General features: G+C 45.8%; 1 protein-coding gene across 9 annotated transcripts in view; it reads right to left on the bottom strand.

Moving 5' to 3' along the window:
• Nucleotides 1–15,434, bottom strand: part of SLCO3A1 (solute carrier organic anion transporter family member 3A1) — a 318,828-nt gene that overhangs the window by 30,035 nt on the left and 273,359 nt on the right. For all 9 annotated transcript variants that reach the window (XR_010588295.2, XR_012415465.1, XR_010588296.2 and 6 more), the window contains exons 6-7: nucleotides 12,702–12,900; nucleotides 10,465–10,603 (exon numbers count right to left, since the gene is read on the bottom strand). Coding sequence is in view for 6 of the 9 variants with exons in the window: in XM_065548475.2 (XP_065404547.1) it covers nucleotides 10,465–10,603; nucleotides 12,702–12,900 (338 nt within the window). In the remaining 3 variants the exon portion in view is untranslated. The remainder of the gene's footprint in view (nucleotides 1–10,464; nucleotides 10,604–12,701; nucleotides 12,901–15,434) is intronic.

Raw genomic sequence — 15,434 nt, 5'->3', positions numbered from 1 at the left:
ACCCACCTGTGCCAGAGGCATCTAGTGAGGAAATGTTGCTTTGCTTCTTCCTCTTACTTCAAAACACTGTTTTCCTGACAGTTACGCAGCCCCAGCCCGAGCTCCAAACTCCTTTCCTTCCACCTCTTACCTTAGTAACAGCACCCTATTGACTATAAAAGTAATGGCAAAAACGGCAATTTTGCACCAACTTAATAGAAACCAGGAAGTAATTCTGAATCCCCCATTCACATACCTACATCAAATTCATCTTCCCCCTGACACTAAAGCTAATGAAGACAGAGACCACTGTGGCTGTATTCCCTAATTTACTCCAGCCATCCAGGACAGGGCTTGGCTCACAACACGGATTTTATACACACACACACACACACACACACACACACACACACACACACATATTTATATATTTAATTTATTTATATATGTTGACTGAGTGAATACCTAAGTTCTGTTCATTTTGCCATGTCCTAAATCTGTCTCAAACCCTGCCCTAGTTCAAACCACTTGCAACCATCCTTCTTTGGTTACTGCAGTGGTCTGTGAGGAAAAAGATTTGGGAATGAAGTTTTTAGAACCATATGGACTCAAAGAGTAGTTAGGCATAAATGAAAAATGGGCCCCTTGTGGGTGGCTGTGGTCTTGTTTGGCTAAGTACCCCAGGAATCCCTCATTTCCAGTACCCCCACATCACATTCCTGAGTGTTCCTGAGAGGCTATGCACTTGTAGCACGCAGTCTCTCAGGAATGTGATACGGGCAGTGGAGTTGAGTGAGGCCAGAACCCTCTGAATGTGCCATGTGATCGGTGAGCTTTCTTTGGTTTAACAAGTCATCTGCAATTGCTGCCTGCATCTTGGTCTTATTTTTGCCCATACCTGGGCTATGGCTCAATTATATTATATTTACCATAAAGAGGAAACTGGCCTCTCTCTGCCCTAAAAAGTAGAAAATCCCTCCTGAAATGGATCCTGTGATCATGGCACTAATGGAATGGGATACAATGAGACATCTTTATCTCAGGCTACAGCTGGCACGGTGCCTGCACAGCCCCATCCGGGCGAGCTAAATGTGTCCATGATGTCTATGTTCATGTTAATGAGGTGAGCAGACAGCAGGGTTAAGCTGCCATAGGATTTGCAGCCGAAACAAAGGGTAGCAGTGCGTGGTTTGAATGTTTGGTGTCCCTTGACCCAAGAATCCGTATGTTGAAAAATAATCACCAATGTGATGCTATTACAAGGTGGGGGGTCTTCAGGAGGTGATTAGGTCATGAGGGTGGAGCACTCATGAATGGGATTAGTGTCCTTATAGAAGAGGCCCCAGAGAACTGCCTTGCCCCTCCCACGACGTGAAGACACAGCTAGAGGGTGCCATCTAGCAACAGGAAGCAGGCCTTCATCAGACATCAGATCCATAAGCACTTTAGTCTTGGACTTCCCAGCCTCCACAGGTGCGAGAAATTTGTTGTTTATAAGCCATGCAGTTTAAAGTGTTTTGATATAGCAGCCAAAAGGGGCTAAGATAGGCCCAGGCTGAATGGACAGGAATGGGATGATTTAGGGTTAATGACAGAAGAAAAGCCAGAGACTGGCACAAGACCAGTGAAAATGTCTGTTTGTTGGTATCCAAGAGGAAAAGCTGGAAATGGATGGATCTCTCCTAAAGGTTCTAGGCAAATCTGAATGTATTATTCAGATTTAATTTATTCATAGAGAGCTGTGAAAGAGGCTGGGGAGGAGATGCCAGAGTGCTCTGAGCAAGGACTTGGATGGGTTTCCTTTTCCATGTGATGAGTCAATCCACCAGGATGGGCTGGGTGGTCCCAGACATGGGGAGCAGGCTGGGGCAGCCCTGCAACCTCTCCAGCAGGGGATCCAAGGGAAAATGCTGAGGTTGTGGTCAGACGGCAAGGGGTAGGAAGTTCCTTTATTGGGGCTTATGTGACATAAGAGCCCAGATTTGTTCAACATTATGCTAAGGGAGCTGGGTGCACAAGGTCGTGAGGCCGTTAAGGAGTAATCTTCTACTGAGATGTCGGAGTGTGGTAGGAGAAATTGCAGATGAGGACTTACGTAGTTTCACCTTTCCCAGAGTGCAGAGAGATGATTTCCACCAATGGGGTTTTCAACTTTGATCCGAAGGGAAAAGGGGAAGTAGGGGATACCCCTTCAGCTGGCAGTAACTGGGCACCTACATGGGAAGTCCTAGACCTGCAAATGCTTTGAGCTCTAAGAAGTTTGAAAATCTAGAGAAAAGCTAGATATGAGAGAGCAGTCTAATCTAAGGGGATGATAAAGATTGGTATCCTAATTCTCACCCCAAACCCCAATAGCATAGTTCTATTTGGCCAATTCAAAAAGCAGGTGGATCTTGGAATTGACCTGTAGACTACCATGATCTGAATGAAGTGATATGCCCCCTAATGCTTTCTCTGGCTGTCCCTAAGACAATTAACTAGTAAGAAAGTATACCAGACTTCAGATTAGTTTATGATTGCAGAATTGGCAAATGCCCCCGTTTTCCATCCCCATTTCAAAGGCAAAGCAGTATCTTCCTGGTTTGCCATTCTCTGGGAGAGGTGAATTCTCTGCTTGGCATCCGAACTTGGGGGGTGGTGGGATCTAGCTTTACTGTCAATAAAATGTACCATGACACTTCATGTTAATAATAAGGTGGCCACTGAGCTCCCAGAACAGACCTGACAAGTTTGTTGACCTGGAGGACAGGGGGAACCGGCTTGTCCATTCTACGAGAACATATCCAACAGACAGACCTGCCCAGGCACAAAAGGACATATATACAATATGAGTCACAATGTGGTTTGTCAGAGCCCAAGTTTTGCAGCAGTCTGGATGCTCATTGATAAGAGACTGGTTAAAAACAGACTACTAGGTCCACGCGATGGAAGATTATACAGGCATAAAAAAGGTAGAAGAACATTCCTTATGTACTAATTTAGAAATAACTCCCAGGTAAACTACTAACTGAAAAAGCCAAACAAAATAGTGAGGTCCAAAATAGGGCCTTTTATGTGCACTAAAAAAATCCAGGAGGATGTACAAGAAACCAAGGACAGCAATCGTCTATTTGGCAGGTCGAGGAAGAAGTAAACAGGGGACAGAGGTGAAAGGGAGAGTCCCTCACGTCCTCCTTTTTATACTTTTTGATTTTTGAATCATATAAATGTATTTATTAAAAATTGAAAATGTTATAAAATAAATCAATGAAAGGAGAATAGCACATCACTGAAAATTGTATTTCTGTTCCACCTTCAGTCATTAATTTCAACTGAGAAATGTTTCTATTCACATACAATGATGAGAATAAATAATTACAATAAAGCTAGAGACCACAAAAATAGAAAAATGACTCTCTGGAATCTTGGATTTGTTTTCTATTGATGAAGGAAGCGGTCAGCATGCCATTTTGACAGCCGGTATTACAAGAACAAGATACTCCTCAGCAGTGTTTCAAAATACTGGCAAATAAAGTTGTTTCCTGCTTGTTCTCCCCCCCCGCCCACAATCAATCCTGATGATCGATTCCTATTAATTGTACAAAGGAAGCAAAGTTCTAGGTGGAAAGATTATTTTTCTAAGAGGATGGTATAGGGATATTTGTATGAAGAGCCTTCTGTGGAAACTTGAAAGGTAGAGGATCACCCCTGGAATACTGTTTTTACTTTTCCTCCTTGAAAGCAGTTACCAGAGAGACATGAAAATTTCTTTTCTTTTTCCTTTTTTAGAGATGAAGTCTTAGTTTGCAGTACAGTGGCATGATCACAGCTTACTGCAGCCTCAAACTCCTGGGCTCAAGTGAGCCACCTGCCCGACTAATTTTTTTTTTTTTTTAAATCTTTTCAGAGATGGGGGTCTCACTATGTTGCCCAAGCTGGTCTCAAGTTTGGGGCCTCAAGTGCTCCTCCCCTCTTCAGCTCCTGAGTAGCTGGGATTACAGAGGCATGCCACCATGCCTGGCTCTGACTGTCTCTAGAAATATTCATAAAGGGAGTTTACCAGGGAGTACCACCACAGGCCACGCACTCTTCCTGCTTTTGCCTGTGAGATCTTTGATCTTTTGCACCTGATATCCTAATAGCTGAGATAGCAAAGAACGTGGGACACCACCACAATAAAGTGGGGTGTCTTCCTTGGAATGGCAACATACTTCTCTGTGTCCCAGACACTAAATGGATTTTCTCATGATTCACTGACGTTCCTCAGACATTCTCCTGTCATTTATTACTGTCTTTTTGCAGCTTAGACTCTCTTCACTTCATTGGTTCAACCAAAGCTGGTATTTCCAGGCATAACCCTTAGATCTCATTACAAAGGGTGCTAATGGCAACCTACAAGCTCAAGGCAAAGGGGACACTGACAAACTGCAAGAAGAAATATGATCTCTTCTTCCCTTGTGGGGTCACTGGCTGAAGAATAAAGGCCAGGGAGAAAAATTCTGACATGAAAGCAAGACCTCCTCCCACCTTGCACCCCGGTAACCTGTGGCATGTGAGCCTGAGCACGTCCTGTTAGATCTTAATTCTCTCCTGCTGAGGGGAGAAACGGGGTTGTTCTTTGGTGAGCAGAAAGGCTCACTCTGCTCCAGCTATCTAACATAGGACACGGTGGGGAGATCACGGAAAGGTGAAAGGTGTGACTACAACTCTGAAGGAACTAGGGGCCCCTCTGTTTCTCCCTCCAGCTTTCTCTCTTCCAACTCCAAACCTGCCTGCACCATGAGGTCCAAACTGTCACACCTCAGCCTGTGCACTCTTCCTGCTGGAACGTCCTTCCATGCCTGGCTACCAAACACCCACTACCCTTCATGATGAACGCCTGGCCCTGCCACGCCTCCCCCTCCAACTCCTGGGCTCAAGTGAGCCACCTGCCCGGCTAGTTTTTTTTTTTTTTTTTTTAATCTTTTCAGAGATGGGGGTCTCATTCCCCCATCCCCCAGTGGGGAACATGCCCACTCCCTCCTCCCACCCCTGCCCCACCCACAGTCAATTTCTACCCAGCAGGCCTGACATTGCAAGTTCACTGATTTGTCTACATAGCTGCTTCCCTCTTTTAGAACCTAACCACCTAACCTTTAATGTTGGATTTTTTAAATTAAAAAAAATCTGTTCCTCATTGGAAAAGTGATAATCATTTTAGATAATTTTGAAATAAGCAAAATTTACTTTTTCAGCCCCTAACCTGAAGTATCCATCTATGAATAGCTGGCTATATGTTCTTGCAATATTTTTTATGCAAAGATATGCATATATTTAGATATTTCTTTATCAAAAGGGATTATTATCTATATATTATTTTACAATGTGTTCTTTTCACTTAACTGTATTGTAAGGTAAGGTTAGGTGTTGCTTTGGGTGCTCCCTTGGACATAACTCTATTAATAATACGACATCTCATTTTATAGTAAACATGAGCTCCTTTCTCTAGTACTGGTACTGGTACTAGAGGTGGGGGACCCCTGCTATATGGCACATCTAACTCTCCAGTTGGTTTTTATAGTGGCAAATATGGTCATGGTGAGAAGAAAAAGACTGAAGGATGAATACTCAGTGTCAGCTTAGATGCTGACCTTTTTCAAGAAAGATACAGTTTATAGAACATGCCTCATCCCTTCTATGACAGCAGTGGTTCTTAATTGGGGGGCGATGATATCCCCCAAGGGACATTTGGCAATGTCTGGAGACATTTACAGTTGTCGGAACTTGTGGTGGGGAGGGCAGGGGTGGCATCTGGTGGGGAGAGCCCAAGGATGCTGCTAAACACACAGTGCATAGGACAGCGCCTCATGACAATCCATTATCTGGCCCAAAAAGTCAATCGTGCCGTGACTGAGAGGCCCTGTATTAGAACAGCAGTTCTTCATCCTGGTTACATATCAAAAACACTTGAGGAGCTTTAAAAAATACTGATACATGGGTCTTACTCCAAAATAAGGGAATCAGAATCACTTTGCTCCAGCTATCTAACATAGGACACGGTGGGGAGATCACGGAAAGGTGAAAGGTGTGGGGCTGAGAGTGGGGCTCAGGCCTTATGTTTTAAAAGCTCCCACGTGATCCTAATGTGCAGCCTATATCGAGACCTATCACACTGAACCATGAGCTGCCTGCCTGCGTCCATAATGGACCTGTCCTCCTCCCTGCCACAGAACCTACTTGGCATTTCGCTGAAACAGGTGCTCAATAAATATTTGTTGCCTGGAATAGGGGGGATAAATTAGTGATCTATCATTAGTACCCTACAAACTGCAGTGCTGGACTCATACTGACTTTCAACAATCTAGTGGTGGCTGATGGAAGTTTTTTTTTTCCTAGTCAATTATTCAGTACATCAAAAGGATACAACTTCCAGCAATCAGTCCACAGCATACTAACATGCTTCTGTTGGAATAATGACTTCTGAAAGTGAAAGGTACAGAAACAATCTGGACAATACATTCACGCCAAAGGAAACTTACAGAATTAACTCACAATTTTTTTGGTCACCCTTCCTGGTCATATGCAGTGAGAAGAATTAGAAGTTGTACATTAAATGCAGGCCTGGAAACTTCCACTGCTATCACTCAAGGAGATATAAGAAAATAAAAAAAAAATCCAATCCAGAGCAGGTAGAAAAGCTTACTATCAGGAAACTGCTAACACTAATCAGATTTCCCTATAATCAGAATTATCTGATCAGTGACTTATTTACATCTAATTGAGTTACGGGGAATTTTCACGTCTTGATGGAAACCATAAAGTGGTAAGTGGTGAGCAAGGATCAGGTTTTTAGTATTGAAACTGGCACCTTCTGACCTACCCACCTGCCAACTGCTAAACAAGAGAGTGGTATTACCCCTGGATCCCTGGGGCTCTCGGAGGTCAGTACGGGGCCACCAGCTGGGTGTTGAGAAAGCCTGGGCCCTTTATCCAGAGCCATGGCTGACGGTGAGAATGCAAGGGTCCACAACAGAGCCCCTATCCCTGCAGCTTAATGAGTAAAGGAGCCATTAGAACAGGCGAGGTGAGAGCCTTGCTAGGCACGAGCAGAGGCAATAGTGGTTTGCAGGAAGGGCACTAACACAGCCCTGGAGGAAGCAATGAGGTGGAGAAGGCTTCTCAGCAGTGGGGAAGGAGAGACAGCCCTGACAGATAAGACAGCTTCGAAGGGAGAGACTACTGCAGATAAGAGAAACAGCATGTGCAAGGGCCCAGGGGCAGCGAGAACTCCAAGAAGTTCCACTTACCAAGTGGCTCTTTAAGAGGTGAGAGGGCCTGTAATCCCAGCACTTTGGGAAGCTGAGATAGGTGGATCACTTGAGGTCAGGAGTTCAAGACCAGCCTGGCCAACATGGTGAAAAACCCTGTCTCCAACAAAAATGTAAAAAATTAGCCCGGTGTGGTGGTGTGTGCCTATAATCCCAGCTACTTGGGAGGCTGAGGCAGGAGAATCACTTGAACCCGGGAGGCAGAGGTTGTAGTGAGCCGAGGTTGTGCCATTGCACTCCAGCCTGGGTGATAGAGCGAGACCCTGTCTTGGAAAAAAAAAAAAAAAAAAAAAAAAAAAAAAAGGTGGGAGGAATAGGGAGGTTGAGGCTGGAGAGGCAGCCAGGGCCAGATAGTAAAGGCCAAATAAATGTCTCAAACGAGAAGTCCATGTTTGAAGAGGTAGAAAAAAGGTGGACATCTTAGGGGAGGTGCAGAAGAAGACACTATTTTTCCTTTCTTGGTGTCCATGTGTACTTGACATTGGACAGATCCTACATTCAAAAGTCGGATCCCCCACTTCCTACTGCATGGCCTTGGCCAAGTGACTAACCTCATCGGTATTCAGGAAATAAAAAGAACATCTATTTCCCAAGGTTGCTGGGAGGATCAATGAGATAATATACACAGGGTTGAGGCCATGGGTGGAAGAATTGACGAAACCAGGAAGAATGGCTGAATTCACATTGGGGAAGCTGGAGAATTCCAGGGGGCCACTGTGAAAAGGAGAAGGAGGTAAAAGGTTTTAGCTTGTCAAAGAGTTTTTTTTTTTTTTTTCTCCTGAGCTTGGAGACAAGAAGAGTAGAGAAAAAAGGGGGAGAGGGAGGGAGTACATGCACCAGGAATATAGCCACCATTTGGCATTTTCTCAAAATGCTGCAGCAGAGATTTAAAGGATTTAAATTGCTTTTCACTCATTTATGGATGTTGGACTGAGATTTCTCTGACTCTGGGCCAAGCTGCCATGGGCCACGAGTGACACACGGAAGGCCCCATTATCTGGACCTTAATAGGCTCTTGACAAACCTTGCTGCTGCTGCTGCAAGTTTTATGGCTGTGGTTGTTTTTAAGGCTAGACTGTCACAAGGGCCCCTTTCCAGGATAAGCATTGCTCTGGGCCTCCAAATCCCTCATCCACTTGTTGGAAGCCAGGGCATCTAGAGGTCTACCTCTGCAGGGAAGGCATTAGTATGCCCCATCCCAGTTCTGGGGCCTGGTGGTTTCTCCACCTCTGCATTGCAATTGCATGGGAATACCGTCCTTGCCTCACCTACACCCCAGCAGACAATGTGAGGCCTTGAGTAACGTGAATAAAAGGCAGGTGTCTGGGGGAATAAACAGTAGGTCCAGAGGTAAGCAGAGGAGCTTGCAGTCTGATAATTGCGTTCTCCAGCTTTGCTGTTTCAGCAGCGGGATGTAGCCATAGATGGGCCTGGTAAGGCTCTTATTCAATAAGACTCCTGTACATGCAAGATCAGGGGAAATGCAATTTTTAAGATAACTTTTTTGGTCAGTGCATTCCCTGGAATAGAGACTCGTTTGGTCTCAGGACACTAGACTATATTGAGTCAATTTAATTCTTATAACAGGACAATAACCGAGACTGATTTATAATGTAACTTTCTGAATATTAAAATGTTAATGAAATTGTTGTCATGAAAAATAATGGCTTGTATTTTTATTTGAACCATTCTCAAGGCCCATCCCTTCTTTTAAAATTTATTTCCACTCACATAAAGAAATTGCTTTATCATCTAATTTTAAAAAATCAGTTTCTCTCACCCATCACCCCATGGTGATTTATTTTCTCTATAGAAAATGTTAATAACTGGTCAGGGATCTAAATGTTAAACACAAGGGAAAATGAAATCTTTGAAAATGAAAATAAATGATCCATTTTTCTTCTTTCAGAGAAACTGCTACTCCTGAAAGATATAAGATATAGGGAGAAGCAGCAGCTAATGATCTCAACTCTAAGTCCCTTGAAAGCTGCCACTGGGGGTTCATATTTTCCTTCCCACTATGCCTTGCACAGACATTCATGGAGTGTTTCTGGGTGCTGGCCCTTGCTTAAGAAATCCAAAGACCAGAGCAGACGACAGACACTTCTAGCAAATCACCGTAATAAAATGAGAACAGTGTATTTAGGAGAAAGAGGTACCAAAGGACTTCAGAGAGAAGAACGCCAAAGATAAAAGAGGGAAGGGATGGTTTCAGAGGAGGGGATATTGGAGGAGGCTATTGACTGGTGAGTAGGACCTGTCCAACTGGAGGGAGGTGTATGAAAAGACAGGCTGTATGGGGGAAGCTGAACACCACAAACTGAAAGGAGATAGAGCTGAAGACACGTGGCACCTAGAACTGATCTTCTAGTTGACAGAGTAGCATGAGAGGGTCACTTGCTATGTTACAGAAACCCTTCTGACTGCAGTGTTGAACAAAACGCAGGACATAAGGGGCCATCCTGGGAGGCCAGGTAGGAATTACTGCACAGGTCCAAGCAAGAGATGGGAAGGGCCTGCACAGGGCAGTGGTGGTGTGGGTGCAGCAGGGCAGGTGCCAAGGACTCCTGGAAGGTGGGATCAGCACCACTGGATGACCTGTCACTTAGCATCAGGTTTTCAGGGAGAGAACATGGAAAGCTGTGGGCTGACAGCCAGTTGTAAAATCCATGCTAAGCAGGAAAAAGCACTCTACCTCCCTCCCAGAAATGTGTCAGGAACATGGAAAGAGGTGGGAGGCATTTAGTCAGGAGGAAAATGGCAAAGTGAACTGGGTAGGAAAGAGGCTGAATTGGTGTCAGAGTGTTTCAGGTCTGGAAGAAGTCTTTCCTGATAAATGGTTTTTAAGCCTCTCTTGACATACTTCTGGTGATGGGGAGCTCACTACCCATGCAGACATCCTATTCCATTGACACTCTGCAAGCATCTTGAACCACCATATTTTCCTTTGGTTCCATATATACAGCTTCCTTTGAATTTTTACTTCCAGTTGCACAATGAAACTTCCTACAAACCCACTTGATTTAGCAAGAAGACCTGGATCAGTCCTCTCATCCTGCTGATGGAACATCTTCCACTACAGCAGGGCAACAGCTAAGAAAAAGTCACAGGGAAGGGGAACCACCTGTGCAAAAACTTGGGTTTTAAGCCACTTTGGCTGCCTGAATCCCCTACCCCATCCCCTGCCCCATCCCATTACCGTGCTGTTGCAGCCAGCGAAGCAGGCAGACAGGTAGGTGATGCCATCTGCCCCACACACTGGAGTGAAGGAATCAGTTTGGCATTCACAGTTATTATTGCAGGGTGAGTAGGGGTCCAGGGCTGAGCCAGGTGCTGTGCTGGAAAAGAAAGGAAACACGGAAGCCATTAGAAACAGGTCAATTTGGAATCAGATGACCCCAGTGACAGCCTTTCGCCTCTGCTGTGATGAGTCGCATGGTACCCTGCTTATGGGATTGTTACCTGGTTCTCCCTTCCCTTTTCCTTTTCCAACCTTAACCCTCCCTGTCCAGCAAGGAGCAGCCCAGGGCCACTGCTGAGAGCTATGTGGGTTGCGCCCTGGCCAATGACGCCAGCTTAGGTGGTGGGCTGGATGGGAGCTGAGTCCACTCCAGCCCCTCTCATGAAGTGAGGAGGAAGATGCTTTTGATCACTGGTATTGATGTGTCCTCTGGGCTGGTGGCAGTTGGGACTCTGCTCAGGGCCACCTGCTCCATGATGCCTCTCCTGATTGCTATGGCCTCGGCTTACCCCCGTCCTGAACAAACACCTATGCCTGCAACGCTGAGGATTTAACTCCTTCCCTCTTTGGGCTGGTTCTTGTCTCTGCTTTATTCCTCCCCTGCAGTCAGGAAGACTCATGATGCTTACTTGCTACACTGCTACAACCAGACTGGCTTCCATCATTATTGTCTAATTGATTCAATGTCCTGAGAAAAATAACACTAAGATGTTTTAATTTTTCCTTTGCATCATTAAAGGCACAGTTATCTAGAGCAAGCAAATTGAAAAAAGAGCAAAAGGGTAGAGTGAGTGTATTAGCTCTGGAAGACAGGAAATGTTTCTTCTTTAGTCTGATTATTTTCAGCTCTGTCTCCTAAGGTTCAGAGCACTTCATGATAAAGATGATGATGGCGACACCTGGCAATTTATGTGTCATGCACTATTCAAAGTACTGCATGGATTATTTCATTTATTCTCATTTTAACCCCATGGGCTTTAGAGAAGAAACTGAGGCACAGCCAGGTTAAGTGACTTGTCCAAAAGTACAGAACTCATAAATGGTAGAGGAGGCATTGGAACCAGGGCCATCTGACTGTAGGATATACACTTTTTTATTTTTTTATGGAAGAATAACATCATTATAGTGAGACCTTGTGCTCCTAACCACTACACTTTACTACTTAGGAGTCGAGCAATCTGCTACTTGAGACAGCTGTTATGCATAGCACGTGCAAACAGGAAGAAGCTATATCTGAACAGGAAGTGAGGGCCAGGCTGGGGTGGGGATTGGAAGGGGCAATCCCGTGGTGGTATAAAGGGGAAGGAGAGGCATACGGTGCCTGGATTGTGCACAGACATACAGAAAGCTGCCTGTGCTCTGCTCTCCCACTCTGCCTGCTCACTCTTGTGGGTGGCAGAGAAGCCCTGGCTCCACTGCATCTTCTGGCACAAGTGTAGGAGCAGCCTGGGTGGCCTGCTTGGAAGAAGAGTCTGGCTCTGGAGAGAGAAACTGGTAACCTGAAGGCCAGCCATGCTGCAGCCTCGATGCTCCAGGCTGGATTTCCAAGGCAGCCTCAGTCCCGTGTGGAAAAGGGGACAGCTATTGACACTGGATAGCTGAAGACTCCCCATAATTCCCTCTAAGGGCAATTCTCACTGGACTCTAGTCCCAAGTCTTGGGATAAAAACTAGGAAGAAAGAAAAGTGGTCCCATGAGAACTAACTTCCTTATCTTCCTCCCTCTCTTCCCTCCACCTCCCTTTTTCTCTCCCTTTCCCCCGCTACACTTAAAAATACCTGCCATGGGCCAGCTCCTATAATTGCCATGTGAGCCTAATGACAGCTTCTGATAGTTTAAGGGATTGTTGAAATCAATTCTTTCTTCTATTTTGAGCTGAATTTTGAACTAAAATTTTTATTTTCTATCTTCACAGTTTTCCTAAAGTCAAATGCCAAAAATCGTGATGTGAGTGTGCCAGGGAGGAAATGGTTTCTCTTCTCCCCCAGGGCTTCCCCGCCTTTGAGTGGAAAGGTCTGCTCTCTCAGCCCAGAGGGTTCTACTGATTCTCCAACGTGGAGAGTAAGATGCACAGGCAGCATTGATGCCTCTCCTCGGGTCACTAGGAACAAAGCTGGCTCCCTCAACCTACTGTGGAGGGAGAGTGCTAGGGTCCCTGAGCAGGCGGGAGGGCGGCAGACACTGCCAGTACTCACTTGTTTCCATAGGGAACAGTAACCCCAGCCACAGGGCCAGTGTCGCAGCCCAGGAAGAGGAAGGAGACATAGCAAGCGGTGGAGACCAGGTTGACGAGCATGGCCATCCGAATGGCCCCCAGGGCAGACAGGCTGAGCTTCTTCACCAAAAGACCGCCCAGGAAGATACCCAGACAAGCACACGGGATTGCAGTCATCCCTGGAAGGAAGACAGAGGGGCAGGGCTGTGAACAGGGAAGGTGGGGCCAGTCCACAGATGGGAGGGTGGAAGGCCTGAGGCTGAGTCCCGTGAATGCCCAGTGACCCCACTGCAGTGTCACTGCTTCCATGGGACCCTGAAATCTTTAGGAAGGGCCTGATTTATTCCCCCAGGGAGCTCATGGAGAACTGGGAGAGACAGACATAAAGCAACTCTGTTTCATGAGTCTAAGTGCATGCACCTGTCCTGCTAAGTGGGGCACCCTCAGGAGAAACACAAGCTTAAGAGGGGACTACCAAGAGACGGAGTCAGACAGACTGGGAACACAGACATGCCTTCGGGACAGTAGATATCATGGAGCAGTGATGTGCTCTGTGTGCATTTTTGAGATGTGGGAAGGGGACCGGAGATCATTTAGGGATTTTCTCCCCGTCTTCTTAATAAGGCAAGAAGGGAGGGTTTCGCAGAAAATACGGAGGCTCTTTAACCTAAAGGTCACGGAATTCACCAGGCCATAGAGAGAGTCTGAACCAGCTCTGCCACCCCTCAGGTAGTGGCATCAATCAATATGTTTTGTAGCTCTTGGTGACTAAATGGCATATATATTTTTTTCCTTTCTCTCTCTTCTGCACAGGGCTATCTGCAAGGCAGCAGGACCATAAACCTGTTATTTCTGATTCGCAGAGAACCATGGAATTTTAGAAGGACCAAAGGGTTCCAAGCTCCTGGGTTGGTTTTGCTCTATTCTGATTCATTTCATCTAAAACTCAGCTTTCAATTGCCACATGTCATTTATCTACCATGTAGATTACGCATGGCCAGTTTTCCAGTCTATGTTGCCTTCTTGACAATCAACAGACCTCTAGGTCAATTGACTACATTAACTAGCTGGTATGTGCTAAGGGAATGCAAATTAATTTTAATATTGGGGTGAGAAAATATAATCAGGGGGGTATAGCTCTGCAAGAAAACAGCACAAGTCATACTTAAAATGACATATAATATCTCTCTATCATCTACTGCTCTTGGAATATCTGTGCTTGGTTTTCTTCCCTTGGTATAGAAGCGATCTCATGAGCCAGCTCCTGGGTGCATCTTTATCCTTGTCCCGTGCCACACTGCCCACCCCAACCATGCCACTGTCCCTCCTTTCTCTCCCTGGGGCAGGCCAAACAGTTCCAGTTCCCCAGGCTTTGCACGTGCAGTTCCCTCTCCTGGGACACGTGCCCAATGTGTTTACTTGGCTGGCCCCTACCCTTTTCATACAGGTTTCCCAGGCCACTCTGTAGAGATCCACGCACCCCCACCCTGAGATTCCATACTGTTTTTGTGGCTCTCCCAGCTTCCTGAAGCAGCCTCACTTATTTTTGGGTTTCTTGTTTCTTGCTCTCTCTCTCTCTCTCTCTGCTAGGATACAGCCTTCCTATGGACAAAACCCCTTTTTGTCTTGTTCAGTCCAGCCTAGATTCTCTGTGTCTAGCATGGTACCCAGCACGGAGTGGGCATCCAAGTATTATTTTCAGAATGAATGAGCTAAGGAACAGATTGGATCTGTGTGAATGGACATCAGTGACAACATGCCCACACCCAGAAAGCAAGCCTGTGTTTTGTTTCATTTCCTAGCAAAGACAGTGGGGGTGTCACCTGTCAAGGATGGTAACCATGGCAATCACAGGCTTTCACACCTTTTCTCCAAGCCCCCTCCCTCCCTGATGTGTGTGCTGTCCTTAACACTGGAGGAAGTGATCAGAACTTCCCTGAAATTCCATTCTCATTACGTTAACCTATGCAGATTGAGTCCTTTTTATCTTCACTCACAAATCAACACCACTAGCTCTTTAATCACCTGTGTTACTCTTCTCTGAGCTCTGCCCCATTTGCTGATGACTTCACAGGGGAAGGGGGACCAGTGCTGATGCTCTGGAATGACTGCCTGGGTCTCATCTCCCAAGTCTGCCTTGTCTAACTGCCCACTGCCAGTCCCTCTTGCAGCCAGCCTCCAGAGTCCACACTGACTGTACTGTCGCCAAGGGCATGGCACACACAGAGGGCACCCGTGCTGCTTGCCTGGACTGCCCAGTGCAGGAGAAGGTGCCTCCTGCCAAGCACACTAACAGACAGAAATCACTGGGAGACAAAAAGGTGCAATAAGGCAGAATTGTTTGTTTGACCTTCTGCCCTGAAGACTATTGATTTGTTTGTCGATAGAAGACGAAGGCATCTGTTCTGAAACAGAACACGGCCCAAAGTTGAAGCAACTGTGCAAATGTAATCAAAATGGAAGAAAAAGCAGCAGAGGAGTCAGCAGGTGAGAGATAAACTCTTCAGGCGCCGAAGGGCTAAACCTGAGAGATCCCAGGGATAACAAAGAAGTTACAACTTTAATTATAAAGAGGTATATTTTGCCCTGTCTCTGTCAGGCAGATATTAAAGGCTGACTGCGTTTTGCGAATACCTCTTGGAGGTAAAATTTACCAAGTGGTGGGTGGTAGAGGGTTATTTGTGTAAAAGAAAAACATAAGACTTGTGGTACC

The sequence above is a fragment of the Macaca fascicularis genome, chromosome 7 (genome assembly GCF_037993035.2).
Source record: "Macaca fascicularis isolate 582-1 chromosome 7, T2T-MFA8v1.1".
Lineage (NCBI taxonomy): Eukaryota > Metazoa > Chordata > Mammalia > Primates > Cercopithecidae > Macaca > Macaca fascicularis.
The sequence above is the reverse complement of the archived record's forward strand: the minus strand, read 5'-3'. Positions and strand labels throughout refer to the sequence as shown.